At 39.6% G+C, this 20,148-nt stretch overlaps 1 protein-coding gene across 5 annotated transcripts in view; it reads left to right on the top strand.

Moving 5' to 3' along the window:
* The window catches only part of CBFA2T2 (CBFA2/RUNX1 partner transcriptional co-repressor 2), a 125,513-nt gene that overhangs the window by 91,301 nt on the left and 14,064 nt on the right, over positions 1-20,148 (top strand). For 4 of the 5 annotated variants that reach the window (XM_042461877.1, XM_042461875.1, XM_042461878.1 and 1 more), the window contains exons 2-8: positions 2,570-2,713; positions 5,091-5,335; positions 7,395-7,484; positions 9,192-9,373; positions 16,434-16,684; positions 16,971-17,056; positions 19,041-19,236. In XM_042461877.1, the coding sequence (XP_042317811.1) occupies positions 2,570-2,713; positions 5,091-5,335; positions 7,395-7,484; positions 9,192-9,373; positions 16,434-16,684; positions 16,971-17,056; positions 19,041-19,236 (1,194 nt within the window). The remainder of the gene's footprint in view (positions 1-2,569; positions 2,714-5,090; positions 5,336-7,394; positions 7,485-9,191; positions 9,374-16,433; positions 16,685-16,970; positions 17,057-19,040; positions 19,237-20,148) is intronic. The other variant, XM_042461876.1, reaches the window with a different exon arrangement.

The raw sequence follows: 20,148 nt of genomic DNA, 5'->3' as shown, positions 1-20,148 counted from the left end.
TTTTAGGGAGTATGTTGGTGCCACGCCATGCAGTTGGCGTGGCACCGATGAGGGGTAAAGACGGGCAGCATGGAGCTGCCCATCTGTATCCCCCCTAAATGCATTAGAGAAGATATTTGGGCTTGTAGAAATAATCTTCAGGCAGTTGCCTGACATCCACCTGACTGTGTACCTGTTTATTTGTTAGATCTATATCCTACTTTTACAGCAATGAGCTTTAGGTAGGACCATGATCCTCCTCCTCCCTGGTTTATTCCCACCAAAAATGTCTGAACTAGGTAAGGCTGAGAATGAGTGAGTGGGATTCAGGGCTCTGTGCGAACTTGAACCTAAGTCTCCCAACTCCCAGTCCAACTAGAGATGCAGTGCCCTTGAGGAGTAAAGAAACCCCAAACAAACCAGAAATTCAACACTCTCCTACTGAAAATAACCATGCCAGGGTGCTCGTGCCTTCAGCATCTAATCTCAGATATAATGCCTTTTAACATAGAGATTCTGGTTACTCACTGATAGGCCTAGTCTCCATACATTTCTCTCTAGAGCATTTTCATTTTACCAGTCTACTTCAATTAGTAGCTGTCACCCCTAGCTCACAGTAGTGAAGTCTGAAAGTTAATTATGTATTCTTTAAGTTAATTTTGGCACATAGGAGTTACATGATAACTCTACTGATGGTGCACATTAAATGGAATGCAAATTTGAATATCAGCCATCACAAAATAGCAGCAAAATACCAACATGCCAAGTTGAGGGATGGGAGAGAGCCTTTTTCTGCATGCTTATTGAGTAAGTAACAGCTTCTTTGTGTATACTAATAGAGGCTGCAATTTCCAGTGCTAGAAAAATGTAATCAAGTCTCTTTGTGTCCAATTTTTTTCCATAGTTTCTCATTGTTCTCATAGTTACCCTGCACATTCCTACATGGAAGACTATTTTAATGTTCCATGGAAATGTAGATGCTGCTCATTCTTGACTGGAGAGAAAATGTGGTGTTTTCTATCTAAGTAGGCTTTTCAGCATGCCTGCTGGTGAGCTGCTCTGAATCCCAGCATAATGCTAAGTGCTGAAGGTTGCTTGCAATGCGTCTAACTGCTAAGATCTATTCTGGGCCTCTTGGCACCTATTGCAGAAAAAGCAGGTGGTCTGAAGTGAGGACTCCCTTTGGGGTTTCACACTCTGTGCACAACATGCAGAAGTGAAAGACAACTGTCAGTTCCTTCCATCCTTACTTGTATCCCCCTTAACAAAAGGACTGTGGGTGTGGGGTGGGAGATGGAACACAGATGGATGTGTTGGAAATCTGTCAATATGTTTATGAAGGAAATGCTAAGCCTCAGTCCCAGATTGCTCATGAAATAATCAAATGAGACAAGCACCAATTTATTTATTGAATTAATAGGCAGTCTGTGTGGTATGTAAGGTGATATGGAGTGTGTATTTTAGGCTGCAGACTTATAAAAAGATAACCTTCCAACCCATTGGGCAGTACTACAGAAAAATGATCCAACATACTGAAGAAACCAATTGACTGAAAACTTCTTTTTTATTTTAGTAAAATATTACAATAAAGAACCAGAGGCCCAGCTGTAACCCACACAACTCTGTTTATGAAACTAGAGTTTTTTAATCTTTTGTTTTATTGTAAAAAATAAAATAAAATTAGAGTACAGGTTGAATTCCCCCTTACCTGGAATTCCAAAGTCCAAAATATTCTGAAATCTAAACTTGTCTATGTGGGTGGCTGAAATAGTGACACCTTTGCTTTCTCGTGGTTCAGTGTACATAAATTTTGCTTCATGCACAAAATTATTAAACATAAAGTTTATAAAATTACCTCCAGGCTATGTGTGTAAGGTATATATGAAACATAAATGAATTTCATGTTTAGACATAGGTCCCATCTCCAAGATACCTGATTATGTATATCCAAATATTCCAAAATCCACATAACTCCAAAATCCAAAACACTTTTGATCTCAAGCATTTTGAATAAGAGAGACTCAACCTGTATCTCTTTTCTGTTCATATCTCTTACAGATGAAAGTTAGGAAAACATTTTCTGTCACTGAATGTTTTCTGTTGCATCTTACCTAACTCTTTACATCCCACCTGCAAGTTAGCACCCTTCTCTCCCTGTATTTCTCCTTTGTTAAACACATCCTCAGATGCTTCAGTCACAATGTTAGTTCTAAGTGCATAATTTTTAATAGCCATCCTGTTCTCTTTTACCTTGACTTGGCTCAGTGCAAAAATATGTCTTGGATACCCTAAAATTATTCCTTTAGTTCATCTTGTTATCATGCTTACCGAGGCTGACTTGCCAGGCTAGTTTGAGGATTCCGAGAGTTTTATTTCAAAAAAAGGGTCTCATTTTCCTTGAGGTGTTGTGATGATATTAAGTGCTTCAGGTGCTGTGAAAAATTATGTATTGGCTAAAAATCACAATGCAGGCATGCATATTCTTCTTCCTTTCTTTGTTTTTTTGCTTTCCTCCAATGCATTAGTTTTAGTGAGAGACCTTGCTGCATACTAAGCCTTTTAAAATAATTTCTTCTACTTTCTTTTTCAGTTGCTAGTGAGAAAAGGGTGCCAGTAATGCCAGGATCCCCTGTGGAAGTAAAGATACAGTCAAGATCTTCTCCGTCCAGCATGCCACCACTGCCGCCTGTCAACCCTGGTGGACCTCGACCTGTCTCATTTACCCCAGCTGCACGTAAGGCTGTGGCATAATTCAGACTCCAGCCTCTTGTTCTGAATAAATTACTTTACTTTGCTTTTCCCAGGGGATCTCTTTGTAATTAGGGAAGGATTTTGAGAGTCATCTTTGGCTTTTTCATTCTAATACAGACGGTATAGAAAGGAAGAGTTGCTGTTCCAAGAAGGAAAGGTGAACTGATAATATTAGTCTGTAATAAATTCATCCTGCCTTTTCTTTGCTTTTAATAGGCAGAAGTTAGGAAGAACTTCCTTATATGTAGATGCCTTTTAAAAAATTGGATCTCCTATCCTTATTGGTGATTTATTTTCCAGCAGAATATTTTTCTCCATTCCAACCTTTTTAAGGATGTAGAGTGTTGGTTGTTTATGATGTTATTAAATATCAGAATTCTAAGTGCAAGAATTTTGATTTGGACCATCAAGTTACTACCTTAGTATGGATGTTGAATAAAAGTGGAGAGTTCCAGCAGTTATTGCTAATGAAGATAGAGGCAACTATGAACTCTTCACAGCTTTAGTCCATGTAATGGTCAGTGTTGCTGCTGAGGTGATAATTAACATGATACTCATGATCTTCAGTAGAGCGTCATGTATAATGGGAAGTGTACCCTGCAAAGAACACCTGGAAATTTCATTGTAGTGAGTGTGTACACACTACTGAGATAGTGTAGTGGCCATTTAGAGGACTGAACAAAATATGCTGCCTTTAGCAGTAGTCCTTACCTGCAGCAGTGATAACATCTAACAGTGGTATGTTGTAAAGTAATAGCCGAGCCCAAGATCCTATAGGGAAACGGTCACCTTCCAGATGTTTTTAGATTCCAACTCCCATTAGCCCCAACAAACCTTGCTAATGGTGAGTCATGAGCGTACCTGTAGATCTACTTATTCTAGTGGACCACAGATTCTCCACCTCTGTTGTATATGACATTTTGAGAAATATATATCTTTTAAAAAAAAGTTTGATTTTTTAAAAAAAGCTCTTGAAACTGGTTTTGTTCACAGCAATAAGATGAGATGTGCTTGTCAGTGAAATACAAGTACTTGTATAAGATATTATTTTTTTAAATTTCTTCTCAGATTCTGGAATCCTGTGGGATATATATATAGGGGGAGAGAGAGAGAGAGAGCCTGGTGTAGTAGTTTGAGTGTTGGACTACAACTCTGGATACCAGAGTTTAAATACATTGGTTGATACACTGGTTGACCTTGTGTGAGTTACAGTCTCTCAGCCTCAGATAAAGGCAAAGGCAACCGCTTGCTGAACAAACCTTGCCAAGAAAACCCTGTGATAGGTTTGCCTTAGGATCATCATAAACTTGAAAACGCATAACGACAAAAAAACATGCACACGTGTGCGCATATACATACACACACCTCAGCGAAATAAGGTAGAGGGAGAACATGCACTCAGGTAATAGGATCATAATGCCTAAGGAGGGCAAATGAAATGGTGAAGGGTCTGGAAACCATGCCCTATAATAAACGACTTAGGGAACTGGGTATGTTTAGCCTGGAGAAGAGAAGGTTAAGAGGTGATATGATAACTCTTTTTAAATATTTGAAAGGATGTCATTTTGAGGAGGAAACAAGCTTGTTTTCTGCTGCTGCAGAGAACAGGACCCAGAACAATGGATGCAAGCTGTAGGAAAAGAGATTCCATCTAAACATTAGGAGGAACTTCCTGACAGTAAGGGCTGTTTGACAGTGGAACACACTCCCTCAGAGAGTGGTGGAGTCTCCCTCCTTGGAGGTCTTTAAGCAGAGGCTGGATGGCCATATGTCGAGGATGCTTTGATTGAGAGTACCTGCATGGCAGGGGGTTGGACTGGATGGCCCTTGTGGTCTCTTCCAACTCTATGATTCAATATAGGTTAGATCATTGGTTGATTATCTAGTCCTCTATTGTCTATTTTCACAAACAGGAGAACATTTTGGTTGTTCTGACTGGCAGCAGCTCTCTAGGTTGTAAGCAGAGATCTTTCTTAAGGCATACAAAATCTATTTATTTATTTATTTATTTATTTTGGTCTACATCCCCCAGAATCTCATAGCCAACATAATCATTGCCCATCCTGGCTGGGAAATTCTGGAATTTGTAGTCCAAAAATTATCTTTTAGAAACTCTGATCTTTCCTATTATCAGCAACTTGCTCAGCTAGGAAGAATTTTCTTCTATGTAAAATCTCTCTGAAGATATTAAATATTTTAAGTATTTTTCTCTCCATGTTTTTAAGTAGATTAGCAGACTTTTGAATTCTGTTCCTAACAATAGTACCTCTGTTTCAGAAACATAATAGTAGCTAGATTTTGAAATATAAATCTTACATCTTCATATTCTGTGTGTGTGTTTTTAACCCCCTCTCGGCCAGTAGTACCCAACGGGATGAACCATTCTCCCCCTACACTGAATGGAGCACCATCACCCCCTCAGAGGTTCAGCAATGGGCCTGCTTCCTCATCTTCATCTTCACTGACCAATCAACAGCTCCCAGCTACTTGTGGGGCTCGACAGCTCAGCAAACTGAAACGCTTTCTTACCACCCTCCAACAGTTTGGCAACGACATTTCACCAGAGATTGGGGAGAAGGTCCGGACCCTTGTTTTGGCATTGGTGGTGAGTGCAAATAGTTTGAAGTAAGCAAAAAACTGAGACATAAAATCTCTTGCAGTTAATTGTTGGAACATCTGACAGTGTTAAGAATTTGTGAGCATAATGATACTGTATGGTAACTTTTTTATACTCTTCTGGAAGGCAGTTGTGAATCTTTTCCCAGAAACTACTGTGTTGTAGGCATATTAGTTTCTAGGATGATATAATGATGATATATAATTTTCTGGTGGTGGATGGCTGAATTTTATCAAATTTTTTGAAATACGGTAGCCTCTATGAAATGCTTTATTTGCTGGCCACTAGGAAATTCTGCTTAAATTTCTTGTGAAGAAATATTTGACTAAAAGAATATGCATGTGGTGATTAGCCTTAGTTCTATGTAAAGAGTGAGAAAACCCATTGATTTGAGTTTTTTATTTGATTTTAATTCCAGCTCATGTCTGCTGAGTGCAGTCATATTCTGAAACAGTGCAGAAGCAGTTTATGGAACCAAAATATCTTATTTTTAAAATAATATTTGATGATTATTTAGTTGATAAAAATGTAACTCTAGTGTCAGGGTATGTTTCATTCTGTGCAACCTAAAAATGTGTTGTTAAGACTTGTAATGTAGTAGATGTCATCCAAGAGCTTTAAAACAAGCTATATTACCAAATTACAAACAAGCATGGTGGTCTTTGCGTATTCAGAAAAGAATGCATTGACTGCTATGAAACTGCATGGATTTATCAAGGATATCATAGGAAGGTTGTATTCATATCTTGATATTCAGTAGAGTATTTAACAAAATCTGTTAGGATGTCTACATGCAGGTTAAAATGAGCTAAACAATTAGTTAGGTGGGTCCATAGCTGTTTGAACATCCAGATTCAGTTTAATCCACTCTATGTAAAGGTGGAGAAGGGCCTCAAGTGGAATGTGACACAGATCTGTCCTAGAACTTGTGCTACTTAGCATTTTAATAGTTTATTTAAAGGAGATTATGTGGGGAAGGAATATTTTTCACATTCTCAAATAATAAAGATATGAAAGCTAATATAATGAAAGACAGAAAGCAAAATTCTGACCTATTTTACCAGGCTGGAACACAGAATTGAAAACAAGATGAAATTCAACAGACATAAAAATAAAGTCCTGCATGTAGGTACAATAATCATGGGTACATTAATAGAGGTTGGAGGAGAACTTCCTTCGCAGAAATGTATATGAAAAGGATCTAGGATTAATTGGTCACAAGCTGCATATGGGCATGCAGTGCAGCTGCTAAAACATTAATAAAATCTTGGACTGTATTTAGAGAAACAGAACGCATCCAGATCAGGAAAGGCAATAGTTCCAGTCTATTTTGTGCTGGCCAGATGGCCACATCTGGATGACTGTGTCCAATTCTGGGTACCAGTTTTGAAGAAGGAGATTGACTTGTCCAGAGAAAAGCAACCAGGATGTTGAGCAGACTAGAAAGCAAGTCCTGTGAGGGATGGTAGGAAAAAAATGGGCGTGTTTAGCCTGTCATAGATTAAAGTGAGATACAATAGCACTCATACCATATTTGAAAGTTGGTTGTATGAGAGATGGAACAGATTTGTACCCTGTCACTGTGGTGTTAGAAAATACTGGAGAGTAGATTTTAGCTAAATTTTAGGGAGAAGCTTTGTGATGAAAGAAGTTGTTCCAACAGAAAGACAGATGGAATTGGAAGGTGTTGAGCTTTCGCTTGATGGATGTATTTCAACAAAGGCTAATAGGAATACTATTGCTATATCCTGCATTGAAAATCTTTCACTGAGTAGATGATCTCCAAGATCCCAGCTATATCTTCTGTTTATTTAAGTTGGAATATTCTATTACAGCTGATATGCATCTGTGAGCTTAAATCTGTTTCCAGATACATGTGAAGTGAAACTGGATAGCTAACTGAATGCTAAGAATGATGAATTAGTTTCTTCCTCAGTAAACGCAAAGCCAGCTTCTGAAACAGATATTGGGGGGGAGGGGGGGGGCTAGTAAAAATTTCAATGAAGGGAAAACAAAATCCCAATTTATTTATTTTTTCTCTTTACAGAATTCTACAGTGACAATAGAGGAGTTCCACTGCAAGCTTCAGGAGGCTACTAATTTTCCTCTTCGTCCATTTGTGATTCCATTCTTGAAGGTGATCAGTTAGTGCCTTGTAAAACATAGTAGTATTATATATAATCTGTGAGCCAATGAGAAGAAATGTGCAACTTGGAAAATGTGTTCCATTCTGTTAGATCTGATCCTGCTACATTTAGAATATCTAGCACCTCCACTTGTGCAGGCAACATGTTTTTGCAATCATTAGTAGGCAACATACAATTAGTTATCAATTCATGATTATTGTATTTAGACTCCCAGGGAGGTTGCAGGGATACTTACAAGGTTTTGTATGTCAGTTGAAAAAATATCTTGGTTGTTTTTTACTATTTAAAAAAAAAAGAAGTAACATGAATAAAAGCAGATTTCAAGTTGGAAAGTATCTTTTTAGGACCACAAAAGTCACAAAAATAGTACACATCCACGTTCTTCAGAATACTTCAGCCATCTTTCCAACTTGCAGTCTCCATCAGTCTCAGTCAGCCTGATTTTTAACATTTTATTGTTTCTTCCCTATCCCAATTTTTTGCAACTTCTGCTGAAGTTCAAGACAACAGTGTCTCTTTTGTGCTTCAAGCAAGATTTTAACTTGGCTTTTGTCAAAATAAATATCAAAGATTGTTGTGTGGAATAATAAAATGTAATTGGAATTTTCTGAAAATTAAACATTCTTTGAGCAACAGTAATACAACAGATTGTCACATCTTGGCTTGGGTTGCATTTGATCTAAACTCCAAAGCTGTGATATTCTATTAGGAAAAGTGTGAGTATGTGAGGGAAGGCCATCCATAAACAATCAAGAATAATTGCTGTGCAGTTCTTTTTTTCTGTCTTCCTAAAATACAGCCCTCCTCCCAGTAGACAGCATTCAGATTAGTAAGTGGATTATTTACCTCTCCTTTCCTGCACCATTTTAGCGTGTATAACAGGAACACATTTCCTGTTTTGATTAATTTGAGAAAATAGGAAGACCACTGAGAAGAGTTTCCTCCTGTTCCACAGATTGTTTGACCTGGAGTGTCAAACCCTTGTGCAAGGGTTTCTCTAGCTTCTTTTCATTAGCCAATCCATTCCTCAGAAGGACAGTTTCATTTCTTTAATGAATAATTGGCCCTTGAACTCAATCATTAGCATAATAGCCAAAGCCAAACCCTAACTGCTGAAACAGAAATCCAATAATAATGTGCTTTAAAAGGCAACAGTACACAGATCCATGCTTTAGGGATATTATGTTATGACCAGGGTCCTCTTAGGCCTACTTACTCTTTTTCCTCTGTTGATCTGCTTGTCTCCTTTCTGGGAAACTATTTTACTGTGTCTCTTCTGTGAATACTTTTCCAATAGAAGGCAGCAGAAGAGGAAGCCAGACTGAATCACTGTCTTTCTGGGACGGACCTCCTCTGTTTATTGACTTGTCCCTCTAAAGAACTTTAACCTCCTATTAATGTTCTACTAGACCTGTGTTGGGTTCATACCCTCCTACCCACTGCAATTATGCCTGGAACTACGGGCTCTCCTGTATAGGGCCTAGCCTGTGACACATGTGCTAGTGATTGCACTCTTTTGCCTTATTTGCTCTTGAAGCTCAGGCTACTTGATTTTTTCGTAGAGAGTGGGATCTCTGTGACAAGAGAAATTTTCTTTTAACAACTGTACTGCTGCCATAGATTATTAAATAGAGAACAGTAATAGTTGCTCCTCAATTTCTGAATTGAAATGGCAACTGTGACTTTTTTTTTTGCAGGCCAACCTTCCACTTCTGCAGAGGGAGCTGCTGCACTGTGCTCGGGCAGCCAAACAAACCCCTTCCCAGTACCTGGCCCAGCATGAGCACATCCTGCTGAATACAAACACTGCTTCCCCAGCAGATTCTTCGGAGCTGCTGATGGAAGTGAATGGAAATGGGAAGAGGCATAGTCCAGACAGGTAGCAAAAGCTATTTGCAAAGTACATTAGTTTATCATTTAAAAAAGATGTCTGTGGGACTCCTTCTACCCATATTCCCCATGTAGTACCTCTCTGGATGTGCTGGACTACAGTTCTCATCAGCTCCATCCATCATGGCGTAGCAGTGGTCTTATGATAGGGGATGTAGTCCAGACCATATAAAGTTTGCCAACTGAGAAAGATTGCCTTAAACCTTCTATTGGAGGTTAGCTGCATGATCTGTCATAATTCTTGTGATCTCTGAAAGCATTTGGGTTTTTACTTTTTGTGGCACCTTCCCCTCATATTTTCTGACATACATTTCTGACCAAGTATCTTAGTTTCTTTCACAGTTCTTGCCAGAGAGAGGAGGAGGAGAGAAGGAGCTGGGCAGCCATTTTGAGTGGTGACTGATTTTTTTTAAAAACCTTTGGGAGAGTGTGCTTGTTTCTGAGGGGGTGGAGCTTCTGTGAGTCACATCTGGGAGTCACTAGGGGGTGGAGCTAGCAGACTAGCTCTATACAACTCCCAGAGCCACGCGCCTAATGGCGCGTTGATTTTTAAAAATTATTTTATTTATTTTTCTTTTAATGAAAGAAATCTACAGCAGAGGCTGCAGGTGAGAAGCAAACCTTGTGTCAGAACCTTACCTTTAAGTACAAGCTAGCAGCCAGGACATTCCTATAAAGTTATATTCCCAGTAGATTGAGCTCGCTGCCAGAGACTGGTGAAAAAGCCAGGTCATCAGGGGCCTCAACATTGGTGTTTACCACAGTCCTGTTTCGGTCATTACTAAAGACTTTGCAGTATGGACACTGAGGGAAGTGCTGCAGTCACCTGCAACACTTGTGGGATGTTTGTCTTCTTGCCTACCGAAGTGGAGAACTTCACATGCACCAAGTGCAAGTTGGTAACATTTTTGAAGGAGAAAGTACAGCAGCTGGAGTCCAGAGTAGCTACACTTCAGCATATTAGGGAACAAGAGGATTTCCTGGACACAACGGAACTAACGATCTTGGATGAGTACCACGCAGAGGAAGTTGCTGGGGTGGAGGAGGTCTCTTCACACACACAGGAGGCAGACACCTGGAGGAATGTCACACAGAGAAGTAGGCCAAGAAGGGATTGTTCTGGGAGCTTGCAGCTACAGAATCGATTTGAAGCTCTTTCCCTTATCAAGGAGGATTACGAAGAGCAGCATGGACAGACTTCAGGGACAGTCTTAAGAATTTGATTAGGAGGGCTTTAAACTGAGTTTCGTGGGGAAGGGAGACAATATTAAGGAAGACGAAAGGACTGGAGAAAATAGTCAAACTGACACAGAGGAAGCAAGACAAATAGTGCAAGGACCCAACAGTGGGAGGCAAAAAAACTTGCACAGGCAGCAAGTAAAGGGGACCCTTGGTCTGCGATGTCTCTACACTAATGCACAGAGCATGGGAAATAAGCAAGATGAACTTGAACTCCTAGTACAATAAAGCAAATATAATATAATAGGCATCACTGAAACCTGGTGGGATGAGTCTCATAAGTGGAATGTAGAAATAGAGGGGTATAACCTTTTAAAGAGAAATAGGCCAAACAGGAAAGGAGGAGGAATAGCACTATATGTCAGAGATATTTACACCAGTGAAGAGATCCAGGACATTAATACTGGCAGCCAGGTGGAGAGCATCTGGATAAAAATTAAAGGGGAGGGAAACAACAAGGATGAATTGGTGGGAGTCTACTACAGACTGCCCAGTCAGATGGAGGAATTGGATGATGCCTTTCTAGAACAGATGACTACACACTCAGAAAGGAGAGATGTAGTAGTGATGGGTGACTTCAACTATCCTGATATTTGCTGGAATTCAAACTCAGCAAAATCCTCAAGGTCTAGCAAATTCCTCACTTTCCTCATTGTCCAAAAGGTGGAAGAAGCAACAAGGGGGTCAGCTATTTTAGATCTGATCCTAACCAACAAGGATGACTTGGTTAATGGGGTGCAAGTGGTGGGATCATTAGGTGGAAGTGACCATGTTCTCCTGCAGTTATACAGTGGAAAGGAAAAGCCAGGCATAGTCAAACACACATTCTAGACTTTAGGAGAGCGGATTTCAGTAAACTTAGAGAAGTATTGAGGATGATCCCGTGGTCAGAAATACCGAAAGATAAGAGAGTTCAAGACGGATGGGAATTTCTCAAAAGAGCGATACTGAAGGCACAATTTCAGACAGTTCCAGTGAGAAAGAAAAATGGGAGGTGTCTCAAGAAACCAGGATGGATGACTAAGGAACTTTCAACTGAGCTAAGTTTTAAACGGAACATATATAAAAAATGAAAAAATGGGGAAATCACACAAAAAAAATGGAATTCAAAGAAATAGCAGGCATGTGTAGGGGTAAAGTCAGAAAAACTAAAGCACAGAATGAACTCAGGCTTGCTAGAGATGTTAAGAACAATAAAAGGGGCTTTTTTGGATATGTCCGCAGCAAAAGGAAGAAGAAGGAAATGATAGGGCCACTACATGGAGAAGATGGCAAAATGTTAACAGGGGACAGAGAAAAGGCAGAATTACTCAACACCTTCTTTGCCTCAGTGTTCTCAGAAAAGGCAAAGGGGGCTCAACCTGAGGATAATGGAGCAGAGGACAGAATAGGGGAATTTCAGCACAGAGTAAGTAAAGAGATGATACAGGAATATGTTGTTAATCTAAATGAATTTAAGTCTCCAGAACCAGATGAACTACATTCAAGGGTATTAAAAGAACTGGCAAATGTAATATCAGCGCCATTAGTAATAATCTTTGAAAACTCCTGGAGAACAGGAGAAGTCCCAGCAGACTGGAGGAGGGCAAACATTGTCCCCATCTTCAAAAAGGGGAAAAAAGAGGATCCCAACAATTATAGTCCAGTTAGTTTGACATCAATATCAGGAAAGATTCTGGAACAGATAATTAAACAGAGAGTCTGTGAACATCTGGAAAGCAGTGCCATAATCACAAAAAGTCAACATGGGTTTCAGAGAAAGAAGTCATGCCAGACAAATCTGATCTCTTTCTTTGATAAAATTACTAGCTTGGTAGATGAAGGGAATGCTGTGGATATAGTATATCTTGATTTCAGTAAGGCCTTTGACAAGGTTTCCCATGACATTCTTCCAAACAAGCTTGTAAAATGTGGGCTAGACAAGGTAACTGTAACATGGATTTGTAATTGGTTGACCGACCGAAGCCAAAGGGTGCTCAACAATGACTCCTTTTCATCATGGAGAGAAGTGACCAGTGGGGTCCCACAGGGCTCTGTCCTGAGCACAGTGCTATTCAACATCTTTATCAATGACTTGGAGGACAAAATTGGGGGCATACTCATCAAATTTGCAGATGACACCAAATTAGGGGGAATAGCTAATACCCCAGAGGACAGGATCAAAATTCAAAACGACCTGAATAGAATAGAAAGCTGGGCCAAGGCTAACAAAATGAAATTCAACACGGAGAAATGTAATGTACTGCACTTAGGGCGAAAAATTGAATTGCATAGATATACGATGGGGGACACCTGGCTGAATGAAATTAATGTGAAAGGGATCTGGGAGTCCAAATAGACCACAAATTGAACATGAGTCAACAGTGTGATGCGGCAGCTAAAAATGCCAATGCAATTTTAGACTGCATCAATAAAAGTATAGTGTCTAAATCAAGAGAAGTAATAGTGCCACTATATTCTGCTTTGGTCAGGCCCTACCTGAAATATTGTGTCCAGTTCTGGGCACCACAATTCATAAAGGACATTGAAAAACTGGAGCGTGTCCAGAGGAGGGCGACTAAAATGGGTCTGGAAACCATGCCCTATGAGGAATGACTTAGGGCGCTGGGGATGTTTAGCCTGGAGAAGAGAAGGTTAAGAGGTGATATGATAGCTCTGTTTAAATATTTGAAGGGGTGTCATATTGAGGAGGGAGCAAGCTTGTTTTCTGCTGCTCCAGAGAACAGGACCCGGAACAATGGATGCAAGATGCAGAAACAGAGATTCTACCTCAACATTAGGAGGAACTTCCTGACAGTAAGGGTGTCAGAGTGTAGTGGAGTCTCCTTCTTTGGAGGTATTTAAACAGAGGCTGGATAGCCATTTGTCAGGGATGCTTTGATTGAGAGTTCCTGCATGGCAGGGAGTTGGACTGAATGGCCCTTGTGGTTTCTTCCAACTCTATGATTCTATGATTCCAGACAGTATAGTGACACTGTAGAGGGAGAGGCAAGGATGGGGAAGAAAGAATGTTAACATAGGTATTGCATTTGCTTAAAGCTTGCTTTGAGTTAGAAGAAAGGATTTGATGGCAAAAGAAAGGTCAAATGAGAGGTATCACACAGAATACGTGCTTATGTTATATCCGTACTAATTTAATTTGTTGCGAGAACCAGAGTGTAGCAGTGGTTTGTGTTGAACTAGCGCCCTGGGAGATCAGGATTCAAATTTTTGCTCAGCTATGGAAACCCAGTGTGACCATAGTTGTCACATTCAGCATCAGAAGAAAGCCATGGCAAATCCCCTCTAAACAAATCTTGCTAGGAAAACCTTGTAACAGATTCACTTTAGGAAATAATTTGAAAGGCGTACATCCACAACTGTTCTGTTCCTCATTTGTACCCAAGCCCTAAAATCCTATTTAATCCTCGATATAGAACAGAGATATAGATGCATCTGGGTTGTGTGAACATGCATACATTTATTTACTATTTATTAAATATTTATTGGATTTATACCCTACCCTTCTCCTAAAATGGGATTCAAAGCAGCTTACAATAATTTAAAAAGATAGAACTAAAACATTAATTACAGAAGTTAAAAAAATAATTAAATAAAACTAATATTAAAACAAAGTTTAAAACACAGCATACAGTATTTAAAACAATTTGTGGAAAAGTTAAATAAATAAATAAAGCATTAAAAGCAGTACACCAATTGCGCGCACACACACACACACACTCCATAAGTAAAATTCACACACCAAAGGCCTGCCTAAATAAGATGTCTCAGTTACTGATGAAAAGAGAGCGGTGAGGCTCGATCTGACTTCCCATGGAATGGAGTTCCACAATCTGGGAAAAGCCACAGAAGGTTCTTTCCTGAGTCCCCACCATCCACGCCTGAACTGATGAGCAAATGTTCACCTTATTTAACTGTGTAAAGTTAGGTCACCACAGGATTCTTGGAGCACAACCTTTTTTGTTCCTCAGTAGCTGCCATAGATTTTGAGGGTTATTTTGGGGGGATAGGGTGAGGTAGTTCTGAAGGAGTGTACTAGTAGTGGAGGGACAGTACTACAATACTGCATTGATTTTCCTCAGATTACTTGGATATATAATTAGTAGCTAAGTAGCTACCAGTAAGTACTATCCCTAAAATTCAGGGTTTTCACATTCCCTTATTTTAATTTTAGTGGGGACATTTCAGAGAGTTCAGAAAAAGAAAGTGGTGATAGACAGACCTTACTACACTTTGAGAACAGAATAATAAAAAGAGAATGATTTGGGATAGATGAAAGGAAGTGCTACTTTACACAGTATACAATTAAACTGCAGAAGTTGCTGCTCCAAGTGCAGAATTTGCTGCTCCTAAACTGTTAGTTTAGATCATTTTTAAAGGCGATTAGATAAATCCATGAACTTTAGAGCAGTGTTTTTAAACCATGATTGATTTTAATTATTTATTTTCTATATTATATTAGCCACATTGTTAGATTCCCAGAAATAACTGGTTGAACACAGCGGATCAAACTAATCATGACATTAAACATGACTAGTTTTGTTTCTGCTTCTGACCTTAACAGCAGGATTGGAGAGGTGTTGTTTTTCATTCAAACCACAACATGAAGGAGGGCAAGTTTCATCCCTTGGAGATGTTATTAGCCCTGGTGTTTGCCTTAATTTGGTACCAAGTTAAAACTTGTCTCTTCACAAAAGCATTTGAGGACCTGTGATTGTAGATTGACTGGGCTGTGGGATTCACCTTTACGGTATATGGTAGTGGTGTTTGTAGTAGTAGTAGTAGTAGTATGCCTTCAAGTCATTTCCAACTTAGGGCAACCCTAAGGTGGACCTAACAGGCATTTTCTCACCAAGATTTAGTCAGAAGGGGGTTGCCATTGCTTTCCTCTGAGGCTAAGTGTGATTTACCCAAGATCGCCCAGTGGGTTTTCATGGCTCAATAGGGATTAAAACTCTGGGAATCCTAGTCCAGCACTCAGCATTCATCCCACTACATTATGCTGGCTCTTGTACAGTGGCCCCCATTTCCATGGGGGATCCTTTCTGGATCCCCCCCCTACAAAAATGGAGACTCACACGTATTCAAGCTCCATAGGCTTTAATGGGGCGTGCCCCTGCTGGGATATCCATTGAGGATAACAGAGGTCGCTCCTTTGTGAATAATCAAGAATGCAGATCTCAAGTCCACAAGAAAGGTTGGGCAACTGTATATAGTGTCTGTGTGCACCTTCAAGTCACTGTTGTCTTATGGAAATCCCATGAATTTTATAGGGTTTTCTTAGACAAGGGATAGTCAAAGGTAGTTTTGTCATGTATACTGTCTTAAATTATTTTTTACTTTTCTAAAATGTTTTGGACTGGTTTTAATTATTTTAATGTATTTAGCGTTGTTTAATTTTCTGTACCTTGTTCCTATAGCATGATAATTTTGCATACAGGATGAGATGTAAATAAATATATCCTTCTCTAATCGTGAAATAAGTGAAAATTCTCATCCCCCAATGCTACTGTTAGCCTTCTAATAGCTGCTATCAGGGTAGGAGCGGCTTTTGAGACTAGCTCATCCATCCCTTCTGTATGATCCAACAGGGCTCCTCTTCTTTTTCCAACTAGTGGTCTTTTCTATTTAATTTTCTTTCCAGGAGTTCACTTTTATAACTCTGTTTTCCTGCTAATTACTGATTTCACTGCTTGCAAAACACACTCAATCTGTGCTTCTCCCTGAATAGCTGTAGAGTAATTTCCTTACCTTCCCCCACTTGCTTTCTTATCCTTGATGGCTGCTTTCCTTTCTTGACTTGCTTACAGGAGGGAAGAAAACAGCTTTGAGAGAGAGCCGCTCCCGTTGGAGCCTCCTGCCAAGAGGGTGTGCACCATTAGCCCAGCACCTCGGCACAGTCCAGCTCTGATGTTGCCCGTCATAAATCCAGCTGGGCAGTTTCATCCTACTCCGCCCCCACTTCAACATTACACCCTTGAAGACATTGCAACATCCCATTTGTACAGAGACCCAAGCAAGATATTAGAGCATAGGGAACTCCGAGATCGACATAGCATAGGTAAGGAAGCTGCTTTCTTTCAGATACCCACTTGTTCTTCCTAAATGAATTTCCTTGGCCTAAAAGTGATCAACTTTACCCTTTGAAATGGAAGACTGAGAATCTCAATAGGCCAGATACTACCACAAAACGTTTTTAGTTGTTGTGTAGAAAAATACCCACTGAAGCCCTTTATTAATCTTGCAGTGTTTTCTAAGTCCAGACCATGTTTAAAGAGTAATAGTTCTCCACACATCTGCTTGTTGAGATACTTTTCTGACTACCATTTTCCTTCCTGTGCCTACAGGGTTAAATGGAGGCTATCAAGATGAACTTGTAGACCATCGCTTAACAGAAAGAGAATGGGCTGATGAATGGAAGCATCTTGATCATGTAAGAGACTGGAATGAACAGGACTCTACTGAAAAGAACCTCTTCTGCTCGTCTTAACATTGACTAAATGATGATTTTTTCAGATCAATATTAGATTTATAGGAAGCTGACTTACACTAGATCTGTTTATCTGTCTAGCCCAATATTGTCTATTCTGACTGTTAGCATCTTATCCATTACTGTTATTTCACTGGAGATGCCAGGAATTGAAGCTGGGGCCTTCTGCATGCAAGGCAATGTGCTTAGATAACAGGACATGCTTCTTGACACACTGCATAGTTTACCTCCACAAATTTGCCACTGCAAATTCCAATATGGACACTTTTAAAAGGAGCGTGGGCAAATTCATGGAGGAGAGGGCTATTTGTGACTCCTGGTCAAGATTGTCCTTGTGTATATCACCTGCTGGGGAACATAGGTGGGAAGTTGCTGTTGCATTCATGTTCTGCTTCTGGGATTCTTTTGAGCAACCAGTTAGCCACTATATGAACAAACTGCTGGACTAGCTACACCTTTGGTTTGTTTCTCTGTGGCTTTTCTTATGTTCTCTTCTCATGAGATGTGACAAAACACAGTCAGGTAGACTGTAGTTATTTACTTCAGAGAGGCTGTAATGTAGTGGCAGATATTGTGTGTGTGTGTACGTGCACACACACACACACACTTGACATCATCCAACATTCATTTTTCAGAGGAACCCATCTTCCTTGGAGAGCCACTGTTGTTCAAACTGGGCAATATGGGCCAATATTCTGATGAGTATAAGGATGCTTCTCAAATGATTTCCTGTCCAAAGTTTTCCAACTGTTTGCTACAGAATTTTACATAGAGGAAAACTGTTATATTGAAACATCCCCAGTATAATGTGCTTTTAAAGATTATGTTTGTAACCCCAGGATTACATCCCACAAAGTGTTGCTGGCAGACACACTGTTAAGCTTGCACTTTTCAGTCCAATCAGGATTCTTACATTTGGCAAGAGCTGCAAGGGAAATATACTGAAATGATGAAATGGCTAAAATTTTGCCCAGTAATCTGCTTTGAAAATGGCTTGCTACTGAACACTTATAGTGGGTAGAAACTGCAAGCCCAAATCAGAGTGCTGTTCTACTACAATTTATTCATAAATAGTTGGTGAAATATCTTCAATATGCACTGTTCAGTAAATGCATCTCGCATGCAGAAACAGATGCCCACCAATGGGACCGTTGAAGCTTATTTGCACAGCTCTTTATTATCTATTTTTATGTATAGCCCAGAATCCAAACCAGTTTATCCATATCAGAGGAGTACCTAGAATTAATTCAAGAGAGTATTTTCACTATGAATAGGCCAACACTGAATAGAGTTTTGTATATCAGGCACTTTCTGAAAACTAGATACTTATACATTATCTTGGTATTCTCATTTTTGACACTATTCTCTTCTATTGTAAATTTAAAATGGTTTCAAGGTTGTATCCCACCAAGTATTCAGCAACTTACTATGCTTCATGCAGAGAAATTTGATTGTGACAATTTTCCTTCACAGACAATTGTGCTGTAAAAGTGTACACACTATTTTATGTGAATCTATGTTTTTGTTTTGTTGCAAATATTTTATAGATGTCCTGAAGTACATGATTAAGAATCAGACCTTGTGATCAGTAGCATATGATAAAGTGGTTGTTGACCTTTACTACTTCAGGTGGTAGATTGCATGATTAAATTTCCCCATTTTACAATAAAAAGATTATTTGATATTGCAAATTAGTTTACACTCAAGTACAGCCCTTTCCCACAACATGCTAGTTTTCTGTTTGTAGGATCTGCAGGGTTGTTTTTTCCCCCCTCCAAATGGAAGCTGTTTTGCATTTTGAAGTGTACTGTCTAGCTGTGGCATATTATTTTGATGATAGTGTAATTTACCTCTTGAGTTTCTTGATTTAGACTTACAAAATGAGAAATTATTCTTATACATTATTCTTCCTCCATCACTACCAAAGGCATTGAACTGCATCATGGAAATGGTAGAGAAGACCAGGCGCTCCATGGCTGTTCTCCGCCGTTGTCAGGAGGCTGATAGGGAAGAACTCAACTACTGGAAGAGACGATGCAGTGAACCCACAGAGCCACGGAAGGGCGGGAGTGAAATAATTACAAGACAGCACAGCCCAGGGAGCTCAGACTCTATTAACAGTGGTAAGAAATGGAACTAGATAGTTGTCTTCTAAGGCAAACCAGTCACTGGGTTTTCATAACAATATTTGTTCGGGGGGGGGGGGTATATTTGCCTTCCTCTGAGGATGAGAGAGTGTAACTTGTCCAATATCACCTAGTGGATTTCTGTGGCTGAGCTGGGATATGAACCCTGGTCTCCAGAATCAAACCACTCACCAGGCTTATTTGTAGAAGCTAACAACTGCAAAATTTGCCAATAGTTTTGATAAATGTTTTGCTCTGCTATTTCTGGATTTCATAATCTGCAGTACCTCATAAAGGTTGTCACCACTCATTCATCCAGTCACATCCTAATATTTGGTTAATCTTCTTTGCTTGTGGTATCGTTGTGGGTTCCTTCCCCATCCCTCATCCTCTCCATGCACTTAATACTCCATCTTATTCTTTTCCCCATATTTAACACTTTCAAAGAAAAATATATTTTTTGTAATCATAGAGTTAAAAGTGTCATAGAGGTAAAAAATCTATACCACTCCAGCTTTGTAGAAAGCCGTTGGGGGGGGGGTCATACAATGAATGCTGCACATCACAGAGGAAGTATTTAACTTGGTACAGATGCCATGATGAAAGGCAGGTTAGAGGAAAATGCCCTGGTAAAAGCCACACCCCCATTCACACCTCATCAATAGGACTGAAAGTACGGACAGCATCAAGGCAGTGGATGCAGGCATGGGAACTAAATGTTCTGTATCAGAAACTCCCAGGAAAAAAAACAACCAAATAAACAAACAAAACATCCACTTCCGTGGGTGAATAAAGTTGCAGCTAGTCCTAGAAATTTACAAGAAATAGACTGGAACAGGAGGCTTGTTATATGGATATATTTAAAAAAATAAAAATGAAGTACAACTCCAACCAAATCCTAGGGCTTTT

The sequence above is a fragment of the Sceloporus undulatus genome, chromosome 4 (genome assembly GCF_019175285.1).
Source record: "Sceloporus undulatus isolate JIND9_A2432 ecotype Alabama chromosome 4, SceUnd_v1.1, whole genome shotgun sequence".
Lineage (NCBI taxonomy): Eukaryota > Metazoa > Chordata > Lepidosauria > Squamata > Phrynosomatidae > Sceloporus > Sceloporus undulatus.
The sequence above is the reverse complement of the archived record's forward strand: the minus strand, read 5'-3'. Positions and strand labels throughout refer to the sequence as shown.